We start from the raw sequence: 14,829 nt of genomic DNA on the forward strand, positions 1-14,829 counted from the left end.
CAAAATTCTGATAAATGCTAAATATCAATAAATACCATCCAAACTCAAAAACCACATGACTTGGGTCTATATTGTGAGTCAGGAATCCAACATACCTTCAAGTCCATCATTAGCCAGCCCTACAAGCAAAACAATGGAAGCTGTTGCATGTCTTTGGCACAAGCTCCTGAAGACGACGCACTTAATGCTGACTAAGGTGTGTGGGGGAAGCAATGAAAAAAAAGATGTGACAATCACTGTAAAGATTGGCAAGTATAATAAAGGAGCAAATCTGACTCACGAAATCTGTCTCGAGTTTTCCCATCTCTTGCTTGTAGCTTCTCATCCTGTTGCTGTACATTCCTCGACTTTGGGGAGGTATCTCTCGGACTTCCAAATCCATCTGTTCCAGCTGGAAGGGTGAGAGAAAACCATGGTTTAAACCATCTGCTTACTCTTCACATGACTTGACGTTGAGAGCTGAAAGGATTTAATTCCAAGTCCTCATTTTACAACTTGAGGAGCCAGGCCCAGGGAGCAAACTGCCTGTGGTCAAGTGAACACTGGGACCGCTTCTGTGCTCCATTTTTGTTAAGGTCAATAAACAGTTACTGAGGACTTGCCAAGTGACACACGGAGTGCCGAAGTGTTTACTCTGTCAAGAATGTTTAAAACCATGTGCATTAAGCCAAACGCCCTCCATGAGAATGATTTTACTGTCTGTGGAGTATCCTGTCATCCAACCCAAACTGGTCTGGTCTTCCGACCTCAAACCACTAGGACTATGAGAAGATATACCAAACCATGATTTCTACAGTTACTCAGTTATTTGGTGAAAATTCTCCTGGAAAGTCTTCTGATTAGGATACAACCAATATGTGATCGTGACCTCCAACCTCATACTTTATAACCAGGTGGATATGGAGCTAAATGGATATAGTAACATATTACATTACACATAGCTCAGTGAAATCACAGCAGGGAACTTTATAACAACCTGGATACAACACATGAGCATTTCATGGGAGGCAATACTGAAATAGTATGATGATTAAGAAAACAGGCTTTCAAGTCAGACACCTGCGTTCACATCATAGGCTCCACTGCTCACTAGTCATGCAAGCTTGGACAGGCTTCTTAACTTCTCTGGGTCTCACTTGTCTCATTTCTAAAAAATAGTACGTCTTTTAATAGACATCTATAAAGATTAAACAGGGTAATTCCTATAATGTGCTTAGAACAGATGTCTTTTACTTGGTAATTACTCAACTAATGTGAATAATAGGAGTGGTGATTACTGATGATGAAACAGAAAGACAGCAAGCGTGATGTAAGGTATCAAAGATAGCTTATTTCTACTTGGCATTAAAAAATAAAAACCAACAACTACAAATTGGCTCAGGTCATGTCTAATAAACTCACATCCAAAAATGTTGTCAGATATTTTGCCTCTTAGAGCAAATAGCCCTAATAAATTATTTCCATAAACACTGCACACTTGGCACCAATTCAGCTCTTACTTGTCTGAGTAAAAATAGTAGAACTCAGATAAACAAAATTTTTAAAAAATGTTTCAATTCAGTCTTCAATTTTTATAAGGGGAAAAGAGTTTTCATTAGCCTTGATTTAAGTAGTAACCATTTAAATTATTGCCATGTCTCAGCATAAATATGAAGCACCAATAAATCAGTTACTCAGCAACACAATTATTTAGAGCACTTCTCTGAAATCATCATTAAGAACTGAGTTTTAGAAAGGTGGAGCAGGATCATCCAGACAAATAACTGCAAAAGCACATGTAAGAGAAAATCTGAGTGTTAACTACATTTTTGTTTCAGTCATTTTATAAGAACATTCTAATTAAAAGTAGGACTTTATTGTTTTGGGCTCCAAAATTACTGCAGATGGTGACTGCAGCCATGAAATTAAAAGACGCTTACTCCTTGGAAGGAAAGTTATGACCAACCTAGATAGCATATTCAAAAGCAGAGACATTACTCTGCCAACAAAGGTCCGTCTAGTCAAGGCTATGGTTTTTCCTGTGGTCATGTATGGATGTGAGAGTTGGACTGTGAAGAAGGCTGAGCGCCGAAGAATTGATGCTTTTGAACTGTGGTGTTGGAGAAGACTCTTGAGAGTCCCTTGGACTGCAAGGAGATTCAACCAGTCCATTCTGAAGGAGATCAGCCCTGGGATTTCTTTGGAAGTAATGATGCTAAAGCTGAAACTCCAATACTTTGGCCACCTCATGCGAAGAGTTGACTCACTGGAAAAGACTTTGATGCTGGGAGGGATTGGGGCAGGAGGAGAAGGGGACGACAGAGGATGAGATGGCTGGATGGCATCACTGACTCGATGGACGTGAGTCTGAGTGAACTCCGGGAGTTGGTGATGGCCAGAGAGGCCTGGCGTGCTGCAATTCATGGGGTCGCAAAGAGTCGGACACGACTGAGCGACTGAAATGAACTGAACTGAACTGAACTGAAGACAAAGAAAAAGGAAACACACGACAAACACTTGAAATGAAACCAGAAACAAGAGTAATACTACTAGTTTTATATTGTCACAACATTCACATGGCCAGTGTCAACTGGAAGACATGGTAATTATGAGACATGTAGTGTCCAGGAGATTAATACAAATTGTTCAACAGAAATACAACTAATTCTAACAAGTAAAATCATAATGAAGTTCTTTTCCTAGGGTCCTCATCAAAAACACAGTATATAATGATGTGTGTCCTTAATAAGGATGCCATCAGAATTAAGTCAGCTGCCTAGATATGTTAAACAAACAGAAACACGTATCTAAGACAAAACTCTTCATATTAGTAACAACTGGAGATGACCATAAGTTCTACAGGGGTATAACCATGTTTTACAGTTCTTGGTATAGTGAAACTTCAGTTATTAGGAAAGAGGCTTTCTAATATCATCATGTAAATCAATGTCTCCAAAAGGCAAACCAATGAACTGAAACATAGATTTGATGGCAAAGACAAACAAAAACCCTGCTACTGAGAACTTAACAAAAAGCTAAGAAATTAACCCAAGATCCTAAGAATTGACCAGCTGTACTTCCCTGGTGGCTCAGTGGTAAAGAATCTGCTTGCAATGCAGGAGACCCAGGTTTGATCCCTGGGAAGACTGGGAAGATCCCCTGGAGAAGGACATGACACCCCCTCCAGTATTCTTGCCTGGAGAATCCCATGGGCAGGGGAGACTGGTGGGCTGCAGTCCAAGGGATTGCAAGGAGTCGGACACGACTGAGTAACTAAGCATGCACTGTGCATGGTGAGCATATCAACCAGAAGGAAGAAGCGTCTCGGTTGGCAGCTATGGCGTACAGAAGTTCAGTCTTCGTACATGAAGGCCAGGAAGCCAGAGGAAAACAGTTGATTGTAAAAAAGAAAGGAAAGAGAAAAGAATTTGGAAAAAAAACAAACAAAAAACAACTTTCAAAACAGAAGCAAACATGAGAGGCTGAGGAGTTAGAATAAAGCTGCTCCTGCAGAGACAGTGAGATTAGAAGTAACTCTTACAGAGTGTGGGCTTCCCGGATAGCTCAGCTGGTAAAGAATCTACCTGCAATTCAGGAGACCCAAGTTTGATTTCTGGGTCAGGAAGATCCAGTATTCTTCAGCTTCCCTAATGGCTTAGCTGGTAAAGGCTCAGCTGGTAAATGGCTCGCCTGTAAAGCGGGAGACCTGGGTTTGATCCCTGGGTTGGGATGATCCCCTGGAGAAGGTGAAGGCTACCCACTCCAGTATCCTGGCTTGGAGAATTCCAGGGAATGTATAGTCTGTGGGGCCACAAAGAGTTGGACACTACTGAGTGACTTTCACTTTCACTTTTACAGGGTATGGAATGCACAGGCGTTCTGATAGTCAGAAAGGAACCGGAGATGGGCAAGATGGAGCAGCAGCTCTGCAACTTGCTGCCTGAGCACTCATAGACATGAAAGGAAGTGTCTGCGGTGTAATGGGGAGCCACAATCACCTACTCCTCAGAACCCCCCACCTGTCTTGAGCAGCAGGCCTGCCACATATGGCCCTGCTCCTCAGGCAAATTAGCTTGGAGTGCCACCCCTTAGAGTCCTTTGGAGACATTCATCATGCTGCAAGGCAACTTAAGAGTCTAAGAAAGTTCTATAGAAAAATATCGCTGTTGTCAATGTTTAGTTGCTCAGTCATGTCCAACTCTTTTGCAACCCCATGGACTGCAGCCTGCCAGCCTCCTCTGTCCATGAGATTCTCCAGGCAAGAATACTGGAGTGGGTTGCCATTTCCTTCTCCAGAGGATCTTCCCAACCCAGGGATCGAACCCACGTCTCATGCACTGAATTGCATTACAGGCGGATTCTTTACTCCTGAGCCACCAGAGAAGCTCAGAAAAATATTGGGTTGGCCTAAAACATTCATTCAGGTTTTTCTATAACATCTTATGAAAATACGTGAATGAATTTTTTGGCCAAACCAATAATAACCAAAAAAAGACCCGTAATTGGAGAATTCTGTTTAAGCTACAGTTTGCAAACTTGTTTGAACAGGCAACACCAGTTAACAGAAACACACTTTGGAAACTGTAGTAACTATATCAGTACTGAAGGAACACCACCAAGTGGTACCCTCCAGTATGGAGAAAAGCAACACCTCATTTAGGACCACAATGCAGGAACAAGACGAATCATACTTGCAATACCAGTCTTTGAAACCCCAAATTAGGACACAGTATATTTCAATACTTTTTGTTACTTGATTTGAGAATTTATTAGTATCAAAAAGTAGTGGCTAAGTTAAAGCTCTGGGTTTAGCATACCTAAGTCCAAATCCTTACAGAAGCACTAACTGGGTGTGGGACCACAGACAAGTTAATTAATCTTTCTAAGCCTCAGTTTTCCCATCTACGAAATGGGAGTAATGATGTTCCTCTGTGTATCTCTCACACTTCTACATGTCTTGCTGCAACACCAAGAATGCAAGGCCCTGATCACTCTTTTCCCAGGCAGGGAGCAATCTGGGGGTCGGAAACAATGTGTGCCTTGGGGCAAAGACCAGGCTTGCTTACAGGCTGCTATAAAGCGGTATCCTTCCCAGGCCCCGCGTTTCTCTCCTATAAGATAATCCACTGACGTGTAGGCATTTTTCTAGGCAAACATGCACAGCCCCTTGGCAACTGGGGCTCAGGGAACTGACATAAGCCTGCTGAAATTTTGGCAGCAGCTTTTGCTGTGAGTAATAAAAGCCTTTTGTCTCTGACGTAGGAATCCAATGTCTTCTATCAGCATCCTTGAGATTGTGGTAAGCTCACTTGTGAGTGGACAAGTAGGGAAAAGCTCGATCCTTAACAGTTTTTGACAAACAGTCCCTGTCTCATAGAGATTTTGTAAAAATTAAATAATATAAAGCAAATAACATGCTTAACCCATGTCTGGTACCTAATACACCTTTAACCAGGGTCAGCTATTTATAGCTATTATGAAAGGTACTATGAAGTGATAAAAATTCCAAGTGGGCATTTAATGAATCACCTTTATTTAGAGGAATAAAATGCCAAGAAGCTATTAAATTCTCTCCAATGTAGACACTGATGAATTCTTAATCATGAGCGCTTAATCAGGTATGCTTCACATCTCTACCTTGAATAAATGAAGTTTAGAGGAAGGCATCAGGTTAAATGGCTCTGGTAGTGTTTTAAATGTTACTAAGCCTATACGTACCAGTTCTTTTGCTTCTTCGAGCTGTTTCTCCACATTTGCAACCATCTGCTTCTTCTCATCTGAAACAAACAATAACATCAAGGAATTGCTAAGGTTACAGATAAACTTAATATTTAAAAACTTCTATTTTTAGATATCTTTTTTTCCTTTCTGATCAACCAGAGTAAAGGATTAGCATATCAGGCAAATGGCCATATCCTTCTTTGGTGGGTTAGGAAACACTGTAAGACACTGATTCTAGGCAATCTGGAAATACATAATCCTGTAGAGTACTGAAGAGATGCTGTAACATTTTTATGAAAAAACAAAAATTATTTTGCTCTTTAGAAGAGACTGTGTCAACAACAGATTTAGAGGTGGCATGAGGAATCTACAAACTCATGAATTCAATAAATTGGGAATAATGTACTCATGAGTACAACTTAAAAATCACATATTAAAAAAAATTCATATATAACAACAAAAGCCCACAAACTAAAAAACCAAAAGTGACATATAATAATTCCTAAAACTGAGCAAGATCTTACCATCCTTTAAAAAATTGTGCTCTCCTTAAGAGTTGAATGCAATGGAAGAAATATTTGAAGTCAGAACTACTGATTCTAAACCCCAAACCATTATCTACTCATGGTTATGGGATCTTGGGTAAGAAAGAGTTTTTAGCTGAGACTTGGTATATACTCTCTAAACTGGAAATTAAATACATCTACTGGACTCTTTTTAGCTCAAATAAGTTGATGCAAGAGGAATTACTCCTAATTTGTAAAGTGCTAAATATCTACATGTGATTTCTTCAAATCGTACCACAATCAAGCTATAACCCAACCACAACTCTCCATTCTAGGAGACACATGTTCTAGCAGATACTTTTGGAAAAATTATCCTTACCCCCATTCCAAGTCTATCAGCCCATTTATTTCTCCCCAGAAATCACCAGCTCTTTGAAGTTTTTTCTAACCCAACAGAAGAATTAACTACTGGCTTTTATAGAAAATTCCTGTGTCTCTTACATAATCCTCATGATTTATCTCTCACACTCACAGGTCTGATTTATCTTCTACCTTGGAGGCTCTGGGAAGACAGGAACCATGTCCTAGTTCTACAGTCTAGTGCTGAGCCTGATGTATAATCAGTTCTCAAATCATGGTAGTAAAATGAATAAATGGTGCAGTGAGTACAAGAATTTACCAAAGAAGCTATGCTACCAACCATGCTGGTTTCACTTTCGCCATTTAATCCCTCTTCCCCCATTTAATCTTCCTGAAATGTGGCTCTGGTTGAATCATTTGAGCCTGGAAGTCAAGGCCCTCCACATTCCAGACCCAAGCAACTTTTCCAACTGTATTTCCAACTACTAGCTCTCTAGTATGTGCACTGCATGCTATCCATTACTATCTAAGCAAATTTTATTCCCTGAGCTAAGCCTTTGTTCAAGGTACTAATTAGGTTCTTTGGCTGAATACAACAGAATTGATTCTGGCTAGCCTAAGCCAAAAATAGAATTTATTAGAATAATTCAAGGTGACTCACAGGGTCTCATCACATCATGGCAAATAGAGGGGGAAAAAGTGGAAGCAGTGACAGATTTTCTTTTCTTGGGCTCCAAAATCACTGCAGATGGTGGCTGCAGTCATGTAATTAAAAGATGCTTGTTCTTCGGAAGAAAAGCTATGACAAACTTAGCATATTAAAAAGCAGAGACATCACTTTGTTGACCAAGGACCATATAGTTAAAGCTATGGTTTTTCCAGCAGTCATGTATGGATGTGAGAGTTGGACCACAAAGAAGGCAGAGTGCCGAAGAACTGATGCTTTTGAACTGTGGTGCTGGAGAAGACTCTTGAGAGTCCCTTGGACTGCAAAGAGATCAAACCAGCCAATCCTAAAGGAAATCAACTCTGAATAGTCATTGGAAAGACTGATGCTAAAGCTGAAGCTCCAATACTTTGGCCACCTGATGCAAACAGCCGACTCATCAGAAAAGACCCTGATGTTGAGAAAGACTGAAGGCAAAAGGAGAAGGGAGCAGCAGCAGATGAGATGGTTAGATAGCGTCACCAACTCAATGGACATGTGTTTGAGCAAACTCCAGGAGATAGTGGAGGATAGAAGAGCATGGCATGTTGCAGTCCTTTGGGTTGCAAACAGACACGAAATAGTGACCGAATAAAAAGAACAAAGAATCAGTGAAAAAGGTGAGTTCCCAAGCTCAGGGAGGACAGTACCTTGGTGGCTCAGAGAACCAAGGGAGCAGGAATTTACTTACAGTCTCTGCAGAAGCAGAGTCCAAATTCCAATTTCCGGCGAAAATTCACTGACTGTCCTCCCTTGAGTAAGGTATTTTCTTCTTGACCTGGACAGGGCATGGCAGCCTGTCAGTTCCACCAAGACTGGGTTTAGAGAATTTCTCAAAGGAAAATTGAGGAGATGCTCTCAGAAGATAGAACAGAGGATTCTGGGCCTTTGGAAGCAGCAGATGCCCACTGTATCCACTTCCTGCAACTCATTTAGTCTTTCCCCTTTTCTGTCTGCTGAATCCCACTACCCTTCCAGGTGACCTCCCAGGACATGATCTTATCACCTCTGAATTCCTAGACCTCCGCGCTCTACCCTAGCATCCCTGATGGCCATTAGTAATTGGTTCCCTTCAGCCTCATTTCCAGCTCCTTGAAGGCAGGGACCACTCTCGACACATCTTTGTCCTAATTCTGTATTTAGCACAGAGCGTTGTACATGGTAGGTGTGCACTGTGTGTTCACTGAATGAATCCACGAGTCTCATAATTCAGCAACGTATTTGTTACTCACAGAGAATAAGAAAAATTGTAAAAGGTCATCATAGAGTCCAGTTGCTTTTAAACATGGCTGCTCTATTTCATATTCAGTGCTCCCATTTAATTTAGTTTATGTTTTCCAACTTCTCCATCTCATTTTTTGTTGTTCTTTCTCAAGTCTTTATCAAACGTAGTAGAAAAGCTTTTGTATACATACATACATACATATATATATATATATATAGTACATATAATCTATATATATTTTAGAAACCTTATGAATGTTTGTCTAGCTAAAATATTTATAACATTTTGGTTCCACTTGTTTGACCAAGTATGAATAGGATAGGATGCTAGATTTCTAATTTATATTCACCCAAAACTTTGATGTAGTTCCATTTATTTTGGCATCTAGTATTACTCCTAAAAGTCTAGAAAGTTTATTATCTCAGTGATTTAAAAAAATTTTTTGAATGAGGCTTGAAACTTCTAATCCAATTCTGAGAATATAAAGAAATGTTATATTGTAAAAAACAACAAACAGGAAACTGACGTGCAATACAGAATTATTAACTAAAGTACAGATTCTGTTCAAATTTCACACACACACAAAAACGAGAGAAAGAAAGAAAAATTGTATCAGTGAGGACTGGGGCAAATCTTCCTATTTAGAATGGCAAGTTTCCCTTTATGAGAGAAATAATTAAGACAAACCCATTCTAGAATGATTCGTGTGAATAAAGGACTAGAGTTGGAGACATTAATATAACTCATGTTTAGCTTATTATAAATATAGATGGCCTCATACACAAAACTTTATCAGTAAGTATATATACATGAGTTAGCATACACACATTTTTCTTTGCTGTGTCAGCTAAAAGGGTCCAGAAGTAATAAAACCTCAGTACCAATGTGCGCACCTCGTGTCCAGATCCTGGTTTCTAACACCATTTTTCAATAAAAGGAAAGAGGACTCCTTGGAGAAATAGCTACCGATTCAAGGACTGGTATATGAAAAATACAGGATGATTCTGGAGTATCTTATAATATCAGAAAGTAAGAAAACGCTAATAAGGAGAGAAAAAAAAACCCACTGATGGGCATATATCAAAATGACACAAAAGCTAGCTGGAAGGAATACCAATGGTCAAAGCTGCAATCATCTGAGCAGCAAAATAAAGTGGTATTGGAATACAACACAAAGTATAAATGAGTCTGTGCATATAAATGACTGGATTAACAAGTGGAGGAGAATAGACAAATCTCTCTAGAAGAATCATATAGAAGAATTCCAAATAATTTACATAAATCCTCAGCCTTTAAGGGGATGAAGCATGATCCCCTACTCCTTAAGTGTGGGCTATGCATATGATTTCCTTCTAAGAATATGGAAAAGAGGGAAAAGAGTAACTTTACAGTAGGGAAACCTGACAAATACTACCTTAGCCAGGTGGTCAAAGTTAACATCAAGACTGCTAAGTTCCCTTAGAGTGTGAATTCTTGACATGATGTGATGAAAACGGTGGTTTACCTCTGTGGTCTTCCTCTCAAAAACTTATAACCCTAGTCTGATGATGAGAAAAACATCTGTCAAATCCCAACTGAGGAACATTCTATAAAACAGTTGGTCAGTACTCCTCTAAACTGTAACGTCATCAAAAACAAAGAAAGGGCTGTCAAACTGTCACAACTAAGAGGAACCTGAGGAGTCATGACTACTACAAATGATTTGTAGTACCCTGGACTGGACCCTAGAATAGTAAAAAGACACTAGATTGGGAAAAAAAAATGAAGGAAATCTGAATAAAGTATGGACTTCAGTTAATAACAAGTAGCAACGCAGGTCCACTGGCGGCAAGAAATGTGTCATATTAATATAAGAAGTTAACAATAGAGGAAACTGGACGTGGACTACACAGGAATTCTCTGTATTATTTTTGTGATTTCTCTGTAAACCTAAACCTGTTCTAAAATTAAACATTTTTTAAAAAATCAATGAAGCTATCACTTGCCGTGCATGTGTGCATGTGTGCTCAGTTGCTTCAGCCATGTTCAACTTTTTGTGACCCCCATGGACTGCAGCCCACCAGGGTCCTCTGTCCATGGGATTCTCCTGGCAAGAATACTGGAGTCGGTTGCCGTTCGCTCCTCCAGGGTATCTTCCCAACCCAGGGATGGAACCTGTGTCTCCTGTATCTCCTGCATCGCAGGTGGATTCTTTACCCACAGAGCCACCTGGGTAGCCCAAGGCTATTACTCAGGTTAACTACATCATTTAAGGGATTAGAATGTGGATATGCGTGAGTGTGCCTAACTCAAGTCCTACCCACCCTACTTCAACTCACTCTGCACCTGAGTTCCTGAATTAGGTCTGGAACCATCTCTTCAACTCTAATTTTACAGAACAAAAATATAATGCATGCAAGTCACATAACAGAATTTTAAATTTTCTAGTAGCCACATTTCAAAAAGTTAAAAAAAAAAAAACAGAAGAAATTCATTTTAATATTTTTTTAATTTATTAATACTAAAAACATTGTCATTTCACTACAGGGCAACAGCTACATTTCAAGTGCTCAACAGTTACACATCAACATGACAGCTCCAGAACCACATGTATGTAAAGCAAACCACAGTATTCACAAATAAAAGCAGACTTTTCTGAATTCTCTTATTACAATCACTTTGCAAAGGCAAGAGAGAATCATGGATGAATGTCACAGCTTCTTCCACACATGGCCATGTCTAGACAGTGCCCAAAAGCCTCCAGGGATGGGGCATAATCAATTAGCTAGACTAAGCATTTCCTTCCAGAAAAGACACCTATCTCACCCCACCACTTCCACTTCTCTCCCTGACTTCCTCCCTGTTATCCTGAGTTCAGAGTCCAATTCCAAGTTTGTATCCTAAAGTGCCCATCACACATCTCCCTTCAAATGCAGGTGCTCATCAAGAGAGATTCACTCTAGTCTAGCACAGAAAGGAAACAAAATTGAGGGCCAATGTTTCTTTAAGAGTTCAACTAATGTCACAAAGTCTGAGAAGCTAGGTGCTGACTAACCCTACAGGTGTTGCCTTCACCACTGCAGTATCAGTAGTTGCTAATTTACCGTGCACTCTCTTAAGGGAGGAAAAATTGTGCTAGGGTACTATATGCTTTCCCCTTCAAGGATCACAACTAGGTTGTGGCAATGGGGTTTGCGTAACTCAGTGAGGTCATGAGCCATGCCACGCAGAGCCACACAAGATGGCTGGGTCACAGCGAAGAGTTGTGACAAAACACGGTCCACTGGAGGAGGAAATGGCAACCCATTCCAATATTCTTGCCTCGAGAATCCCCTGAACAGTATGAAAAGGCAAAAGGATATGACACTGGAAAACAAGCCCTCCAGGTTGGAAGATTCAACATGCTACCGGGGAAGACTGGAGGGCAATTACTAATAGTTATGAGATGGTTAGACAGCATCACCAACTCAATAAGCAAACTCTGGTTGATAGTGGAGAACAGAAGAGCCTGGTGTGCTGCACTGCATGGGTTGCAAAGAGTAGCAACTCAGCAACTGAACAACAAAATCAGATGTTTTATTTCAACTGACTTTTACAACACTGTAAGGGTGAAACTATTATACACACACCCTGCCTCCAACACACACACACACACACACACACACTGAATTTTCCAGGTGGAGGAGGCAGACTTAGACAGGGCAGGTAATATGCCCAAGTTGCAGATCTAATAAGCAGCAGAGCTGGGATTCTAAACAGATCTGATGCCACCTGTGAACTGTAACCAAGTTACCATAATGCCTTTCTTGGTATTTCTGACTACAGCTACAAAATGATAGGCTTCACAACAGACCATTTTTGTCCCTGTACATGGTGAGGTAAGCAACTGACTGCAAAGAAACCTTTTGTTTAAGATCCTTCAGGAAGCCTGCCTGATGGCATGGAATTCTCGCCTCTATAAAGTATCTCCCCCTCTTACAACTCATCATCAGAAAAAGAGGAACATCACAATTAGTATTAGTGATGGTTTTCACTCATCCATTTTCCTGACTTTACTCCAGAATACAAATCATTAAAATCAAAGCTCAAATATAGTGCCATAAGAATATTACTTAAGAAGAGACTGATCTATCTTTTGGTCCACAGAGTAATCAAATTTCTTTTTGAAGTTCTAAAATATTTAATCTTTTCTATTCTCTTGGAAGTAACACTTTAACACATTGTACATGCACAGCAGAGAATGAAGTTAGTTGCAATCAATCCAGTTTACTCTAATTCCATTTCAGTAAGTTAATATTTCAGGGACTAAACTGCTTTGGCTGAAAATTTTGCTCCAATTTTTAACCTTCTTAACTCAAGTAATTTCTGGGTCAACCACCAATGATGCCAGGAAGAGATTATAATTACTTTTAATCATACTAGTTCTGCATGGTTGCACATAATCAATTTCTGTTGTCCACAGATATACATCTGAAATGCATAACTACAAAGATATATTTTTCATCTTCCCCTATTTATCAACTAGAAACAGATTATAAAATAAGTACAAATAATTATTAAGACGGAAACCACAGTATTTTTAAGAATTACTAGCATTTAATTATTCAAGTTAGTAAGCATTTTTCCAGTGTCAGCTATAGTCTCCTTTCAATTCTCATGAAGCTGCTTCTTTGGACCTTACATTACATTGTAGCTGTAGAAATTCGAGGTCTTTATTTTTAACTTACTTAATTCAAAGGTTTCTATCTATGTGGTAAGAATGCTCACATTAAAATATAAAGGTAAGAAAACAACAACAACAACAATTGTAACAAATCTGTTTTCTTGGAATTGTCTGTTACAATTTTGCACCCAGGAATGACTTTGTTACTTTATAGCATAGCTTCTCAATACCAAAGCTATTAGCCCAAACAAAAAATGTTTCCTCAGCTATAATTCTGACAATTAAAAAACAGCAAAAATCCCACGGAAACCATGAATCCTGATATTCTGAGGTTCTGGGACTGAAGTCAAAGGAAGTAGGCTCCAACAATAATGACAACAAAAATCAAGATGATCTTGGCGGTGGAGGAAAGCAGAACTGAAGAGAAGAGGCGAGGTGATGTATCGTGAAGTGATGAGGCCATCGGCCACTTTCGCCACAACAATCTCCCAGGCAGCAGAGCTCCGTGGTATATGCTACCTTGGTTCTCTCCTCTTGTTCCCTCACTTGGACTCATACACCTCTTTAAGACATCATCCTCCACCTTCTCCAGAACTAACTGGGACTTCAGGAGATGAGTGGGGTGTAAGTTCAGAGATCCTGGCTTCAAGCAAATGTCCCTATTAATAGAAAATAGGTGTGGGGGGGGAGAAAAATAAAGAAATAAAGGAAGAAAATTATTTATAAACACATAAGTTTGGGGAGAGGTGGGGAAAGGAACAGAGGAATCACAACTTAGGTCTAGGAGAAATTATTGCTGGCATCAAGGACTGACTGACAAGGTGGAACAATGAAGTTGACCACCAGTTCACAGATAAACTTTACACCACAGAGTGAAGGTAGATGGTTCAATTTCCCTACCACAACTAAGTCCCTGAATAGCAATCTTATTTGCAACTAAATATTCAAATTAAATCTGTATTGAGAGAAAACAAATCCTAAAACAACGTCCTACAGATGAAAATTACATGATATCGTATTTATGTATCTGTTCATTTCCTATCTGCTCATTTCCCTGAGCTCCTTCTAAGTAAATGCCAAGGAAATCAAAGATAGCTCCCACCTTCACATAGTTGACAGTCCAGCATTTAAAATAAGATGTGCTAAAACACAAAAACTCTTCTGAATGATAGCTGTGGGATTTTAAAAGTGAGAAAAATTATTCTGTACCAATTTTTACACATCGTTTCTCAAGAAGGATGAGAAAAAAATAAATGGGCTTGGTGCTATGAAAAATACTAATGATTATAGCAGCTAACATGAAAAAAGGGACTTTACATATGTTAAGTCATTTAATCTTCACATGAGAGATGCACAATTCTTTCCATTTTACCAAGAAATAGAAGTTGAAAGAGGTTAAGAAACTTGCCTAAATACAACTTCTAAGTGGCAGGGCTGGGATTTGAATCCAGGCACCACGGCCCTTAACCCTGTTTTGCCGCCTATAGTAATAACATCGTTACTAACAAAACAACGTTGCTGTATGGTCCAGACTCATGACCTTGGTACGTTAATTCATTCTCGTTGAATACTCTCACATCTCTGTATTTCACAAACAAAAGTAACAGAAAACCCAACCAAAACGAAGACTCAGAGAAACGTTCCCAAGACTCAAAGAAACTTTCCCAAGGTTATACGAGTAAAAAGGTGG

General features: G+C 39.6%; 1 protein-coding gene across 8 annotated transcripts in view; it reads right to left on the bottom strand.

Annotated features, from left to right (window-relative positions):
- The window catches only part of VTI1A (vesicle transport through interaction with t-SNAREs 1A), a 369,166-nt gene that overhangs the window by 353,674 nt on the left and 663 nt on the right, over positions 1-14,829 (bottom strand). For all 8 annotated transcript variants that reach the window (XR_011462780.1, XM_070363702.1, XM_070363699.1 and 5 more), the window contains exons 2-3: positions 5,698-5,756; positions 281-391 (exon numbers count right to left, since the gene is read on the bottom strand). Coding sequence is in view for 7 of the 8 variants with exons in the window: in XM_070363702.1 (XP_070219803.1) it covers positions 281-391; positions 5,698-5,756 (170 nt within the window). In the remaining variant the exon portion in view is untranslated. The remainder of the gene's footprint in view (positions 1-280; positions 392-5,697; positions 5,757-14,829) is intronic.

Source organism: Bos mutus, chromosome 26 (genome assembly GCF_027580195.1).
Source record: "Bos mutus isolate GX-2022 chromosome 26, NWIPB_WYAK_1.1, whole genome shotgun sequence".
Lineage (NCBI taxonomy): Eukaryota > Metazoa > Chordata > Mammalia > Artiodactyla > Bovidae > Bos > Bos mutus.